At 54.4% G+C, this 6000-nt stretch overlaps 1 protein-coding gene across 4 annotated transcripts in view; it reads right to left on the reverse strand.

The window, feature by feature from the left end:
• ARID1B (AT-rich interaction domain 1B) overlaps positions 1-2271 on the reverse strand; it is a 324803-nt gene extending 322532 nt beyond the window's left edge. For all 4 annotated transcript variants that reach the window (XM_054279185.1, XM_054279184.1, XM_054279183.1 and 1 more), the window contains exon 1: positions 736-2271. In XM_054279185.1, coding sequence (XP_054135160.1) covers positions 736-2271 — 1536 coding nt within the window. The remainder of the gene's footprint in view (positions 1-735) is intronic.
• Between the last annotated feature and the right edge of the window lie 3729 nt (positions 2272-6000).

The raw sequence follows: 6000 nt of genomic DNA on the forward strand, positions 1-6000 counted from the left end.
ACGCGCCCGCGCACCCGGGCGCGCTCCTGCCGGCCGGGCGAGTCCCCCGCAGGTCACCGGGCCGGGACGACCCGCGCGGACCGGGCGCACAAGCGCGCACACACGCGCGCGCGCGCGCTCTTCCCACAGGGAAAGGAACGCGGCCGCGTTACGTGGATCTCACTGCGGTAACTCCAATCAGTGACAAACTAATTTGCTGAGAGCGCGCAACGGCGCAACTCGTTCTGCTCGGGGATTAAAAAAAAAAAAAAAAAAAAAAAAAAAAAAGCAACGCGTTAAAGAGAGAAGAAAAAAAAGGCCCCGTGAAAGATAATGGACGTTATCCCCCGGGAGCCCCTCGGGTCCGGCACTCCGGTTACAAAATCCAACCCCCCGCCCCCGTCCGTCCCGAGCTGTTTGTCCTCCGGGCCCTGCGTCTCTCCGACGCTTTTTAAAGTGGTGGGGGAAAATATTAATTGGGTCTGAGAACAACCTAATTTCGGCAGCGAAAGCCACACTCCGGTGCCTCCAGCCCCAACGGGGCCGTGCATTGTGCACGGCTCACCCTCGCTACGGAGGCAGCGAGGGGCAAAACTGGCCCAGAAGAGAATGGGGGTTGGGGGGGAAGGGAAAAAAAATAAAAGACAAAAAAGGGGGGGGGGGGGGGAAGAAAAAAAGTGAATTACAAAGAAACTAAGAGCCCGACACGAGCGACACGGAGGCACGAGCCGTCATTAAGCGAGCGCGGGGAGTTACCTGGGTCCTGCTGATGGCCTGCCCGGTGTTCCCGGGGCTCATCGCCGGGTGGTTCCTTTGTTGAGCCGCTGCCCAGGCCGGGTTCGCCGCTCCGTACTGGGCGCCCATGTCCTTGCCCATGCCCATGCCCGCCGCTGCCTGCTGGCTTCCCGGGGCGGCCGCCGCTGCCTGGGGCTGGGGCTGCGGCGGGGCGCTGGGGCTGCTGTAGTCGGGGTAGCTGCTGCCGTAGCTCCGCATCATGGGGCTGGGGGACGTGAGCAGCTGGTTCAGGGTAGGGGTGGCCCCGGACGGGTGCTGGTTCTGCCCGGAGAACCGCGCAAATCCGCCGGCCGCCGCCGCCGCGCCGGCACCAGCCTTGCCGAGGCCGGCTCCGCCGCCGGGGCCCATCATCATGCCGCCGCCGGGCTGCCTCGGGGAGCTCAGCACCCCGTAGCCCGCCGCGGAGCCCCCGTAGCTGCCGCCGCCTGCCCCGGCGGCCGCCGCCGCCGCCGCCACGGCTCCCGCGCCGCCGCCGCCGCCCGCACCGCCGCCGCTGGGGCCGCGGCCGTAGCCCGGGTAGTGGTTGTACTGGCTGTTGGGGTACCCTTCGTGGGAGTTCTGCAGGGGGTCCATGCTGTTGGGGGCCGCCGTGGGGTGCATTATCCCCATCCCGGGGCTTTGTTGTCCGCCATGTTGATCAAAGCAAGGCCCGGCGCGGCTCGCCGTAGCGCTGCTGGCAGGGGCAGGGGCAGGGTTGCCATAATAGCTATTGAACTCCGAGACACCCACCGCGGAGGGGCCGCCGCCGCCTCCCCCGCTCCCGCCGCCGCCGCCGAGGCCGCCGCCGCCGCTCCCAGCGCTCGGGGGCGGCTGCTGGGGCTGCTGCTGTCCGCCCAGGGGTCCCAAGCCGGGGTGGTCGTAGCGGCCGCCGATGGGCTCGCCCATCTTGCCGGGCATCTCCTCCTCGTCGGCGCCTTTATTCAGCATTTGCTGCGGCTGCTGCGGGGGCTCGGCCTGAGCGCCCAAAACACTGTCTTTTCCTCCATGTTGCTGCTGCTCCATGTCTGCACTGGGCTGAGCAGCGCCGCCACCGCCACCGCCGTTGTTGTTGCTGCCGCTGCCGCCGCCGCCGCCGCCGAGGCTGCTGTTGTTATTCTGCACGGGATGGTGCTGAGGCGGCGGCTGCTGCGGCGGCGGCGGCGGGAATTGATTTAGCTGCTGCTGTAGTGCATGGTGGTGGTGGTGCGGGTGGTGGGCATGGTGGTGGTGGGCATGGTGATGCGGGTGGTGGGCATGGTGGTGGTGGGGCGGCGCGGCGGGGTGATCGCCTCCGACGCTCTTCAGCTTGTGGTTGGGGAGCAGCCCCGTCTCCATAGCCGAGCCCGGGTTGGAGGAGGAGGAGGAGGAGGAGGAGGAAGAAGACGAAGAAGATGAAGATAACTCCGAGGAGCTTCCACCTTCCTTCAGAGCCGGCTCCGAGGAGGAGCCGCCGCCGCCGCCGCTGGCGTTGTTGTTGTTGTTACCGGCGGCAGCGGCGGGAGCCGCGTTATTGGCCATGTTCGGCGGCTCGCTGCGGTGGTGGTGGTGGAGATGGTGATCTAAATTATTCACGCTGTTGCCTCCGGCCGGACTCCCCTCGCCGACCCCCAGTGCGGGGCCCGGCCCGGGAGCCCCGGCCCCCCCCGGGCCTCGCTCTGGGCCCAGGCCGCCCGGCAGGCTCGGGGCTTTGCCCTTGCTGTTGTTCGCACTCGCCGGAGCCGCTGCGACTTGCGCGGCCATGATCATCGCAACATTGCGAGTCCGGAGAAATTGGTGCTGATAATAGTAACTACAAAAAAAAATTTTTAAAAAACCCCAAATTTGAAAAACTAAACAAAACAAAACGAAAAAAAAATCGACTCCCACCCTGAAAAATGGGGGGCGAGCAGAGGGGTGGGGGGAAGGAGAGGAGAGGGGCAGAAGGAGAAGCGGCCGGGGCAGGGACTTGACTGGTCCCAGAGTATCCCCTGCGGACCGCTCCGCACGCACCGAGTTACAGCGATTTCCCTCCCCGAGTCCGTGGTTGAGGTTAGAAATGGTAAGAACGCCTTACGGTCCGTGCCCGTTCCCGCTGTGTGATTTCACGTTGAAAGTTTTTTTGTTCAGGTTTAAATGAAACTTTTTTTTCTCCTCCTTTCCTCCCTAACCCGGATATGGGTAAACACACGTCTGCCGGAGCCGCGCTGGCCCAGCATGGCATGAGCGAGCGAGCGAGCCAGCGCCGGCAGCCATCGCCCCCTCCGCCCCGATCGCTCCCGCGCACCCGCAAAACGCGGACTGGACTCCACGCTGGACTCGCTCGGGCTCCCGCTCCCCTCCCTGCTCTCCCGGCAGCGCGGCGGGATGGAGGGCGCGGCCCCCGCGGGTCCCCCCGCTCCCAGCGGGGTCCCGCCCGTGTGCGCGCCGGGGGTCGCGGCCTGCGCGGAGCACCGAGCCCGCGGGGGCTGCTCCGAGCGAGGGGTCGAAGCGGGCCCCGACGGGCGCTCCGGGCCGCCGAACGCCGCTGGGGCGGGGCGGGGAGCGGGACTGTCCCCGGTGCTGCGGGGCCGAGGGTGCCGCCGGCGGCGCTGCCCCGCGCGGGCCGGTTCGGCGGCAGGGAGGCGAGGGGCCGCCATGCGCTCCAGCTGTGCCGGAGCAGATGGATCGGTCAAACTTTCGGGAGCCGCACGCTGCCCCCCAGCCCCGTGTGCCGTGCTCAGCAGCCGCCTCGAGTTCCGAGGGCAGGGACACGTTTGCTCGTGTGATGGAGAAATCAGACTTGTTTTGGATTCCCCCCCACCCCCAGCCACCCGCCCCCTGAAGATTTATATTGTATGTGCAGACGGTTATAATATTTAACCTAAAATTCTGCAGCGGTAGCATCTTTGCAGTTGTCCACATTGTCCAGCTGTCTCCAAATTCTAACGGTCATTTGCACTGATGATGCTTTTATATATAGGGCTGTTTTCAATATGTTCTGTGTACTTATTTGCAGTTCAACAAGAGATGATCAAAGAGCGAGAGACATTTTCAGTCTCATAATTGTTTCCCCAAACAACATAATTTCCAGTATTCACAAGACACTCATGTAAACGTAGTAACACAAACCCCAAAATATATAATCTGAGTAACTCTTGATCCAAATGGAAAGCTGCTGCTGACCTACATTTTTGAACCAGAACAGTTTGAAGTTTTTTTTATAACTATCTTAATACAAATGATACCCTAGTATAACAAAAGGTAATAGTCACACATTACGTTGAACTAATGAAAGCATTTGGGAGATCAAATACTTGGCTACGAATACAGCAAACTGGGATATGAGTGAACGTTTTCAATACAGCAAAGGTCTAAACCACGATGTTTTAAATTAATATATTTGTACGGTCTGTTAAAGGTAAGCACGTTTTCAAATTTCAAAAAGGATAAATAGGAGATTCAATCATAATGGTAGAGAAAAATGCAGCATATCAAGAAAGATGCTGTCACGAGTAGGTAGGCTTTTTTGAATTCACTGTGAAAATATTAAAGGAGCAGAAGCTTCATGCTCTAATGTTGAGTTACATGTAAAGATTATTGATAAATGTATGAGCAGTGTGATTCCAGTGTCTATTAATTTTAGCTCTGTCTGAAAAGTCAGAAATACTATTATTTGCATTAGGGAGTTAGTTTTGAAAAGTCTCAGTGCTTGTGAAGTACATCTTGCTAATACTTCTGTTTTACAGTTGGGGGGGGTTTGGTTTTTTTGGTTGGTTGGTGGGTCTGTGGGGGGTTTTTTCTGTATCTTTTGCAAGTGCAAAAATTTTATATGGCTACACATATATAAACACAGAGCGGGGGAAAAAAATGGTGAGTAATTCTAGCGAGGGGAATCAGGTGCATACCCAAGGGTCATTACAGTCTGTAACAACAACAAATTTCAATTCTATGCAAACTGCTAGAAAGGGATATATCATCTTTGTAGGAGAGAGAATAACAGAACCGTAAGATGAATTCATGCCAAATCATTCATCAGCTTTTGCCAAGAGAATACTACATCTTTGTTAGTGAGCCTTTTTGACATTATCTCCTGGATTTTCTTCTTTTCTATATTCAAATGCACGCTAATTATACACATTAAACCACCTAAGTTGATTTTTAAAGTCTTTCATATGCAAATAAAAATGTAGACGTCTCCTTGGGTGTATTTCTTTACATGTGTACTCTAACATAAAATATAAAATCAATTAAACACTTATACTTTGAGACATTTATATTTGAGCAAAAGTACATGTATTGATGATCTGCTAAGATGTGCTGATAGTGCCTGGGCTGCAGATCGCAGTACTTCCTGACACACTCCGCAACTCTTTCCAATCGGGAAAATAACCCGCAAAAGTTTAACACAGATCTACTTTGAAATGTTTTCCCTGAAAAAGGGCAAAAAAAGCATCAGGCTTTAAACTGAAGAGTTCGTACCACTAACTCCTTTTCCTACCATTTGTTTCAGCAACTCGGCTACAAGATTGAAACTAAGAGGCTATAAAATTGAGGCCCTCAGCACAATGAAATCAGTCTGCTATAAAAGGCAACACATGCCAGTTTTTCCTCCCCAATGGCAGATGCCACACCCTAAAGCAGACAGAAGGCACTGCAGTCTGTGCAAGGGAAGCACAACACAAAGCAACAACGATGGTTCAATTTTTTAGATCGCAAATAATGTTGAAATTCCTTTTGCCATCTTTGCTCAGATGATGAGTGGTAGTGTTTGTTAAATTCAAATGCTCCTTTCCAAAAGCTCTCATTGTATGCATGAATTATGAATTTATTATAATATAATGTAAAAAAGCTCTAATTGCCATGCATATTATCTGCTGCAAAGTGATTGCATTGATATTTGATATCGCAAGTGCGCAGTTTCAACTTTAGTTCTATTTTCATTGTTCCTTCAATTTTATTATTTTCTAGAAACCAATGTTGTCCAAGTGTAGTTTCTTTCTCTTGATTTTTCCTGATAAATTATAAACTCTGGTGCTCTAGGATCCCTCTTCAAAATAAACAACATAATTTTCTAAACTTACTGTTGGTAATTTGTTTACACCATTGGCTACAACATTTATACAGACCCCCTAGGCCACCTGTCTGTAGCTCCATCCCATGAAAGTTACTGCCTTTCCCCTCAGTACAGCAGCCACCCTTCTGTTTGGCCTTCCAAGTCATACAAAGAGTAACACTGAAGGGAGAGACAGAAAACCAACCAATATTGTAATATCTCTGAGATGTTATGTT

Source organism: Melozone crissalis, unplaced genomic scaffold (assembly GCF_028551555.1).
Source record: "Melozone crissalis strain CALT ecotype California unplaced genomic scaffold, PUWL_Pcris_2 ptg000027l_1, whole genome shotgun sequence".
NCBI lineage: Eukaryota > Metazoa > Chordata > Aves > Passeriformes > Passerellidae > Melozone > Melozone crissalis.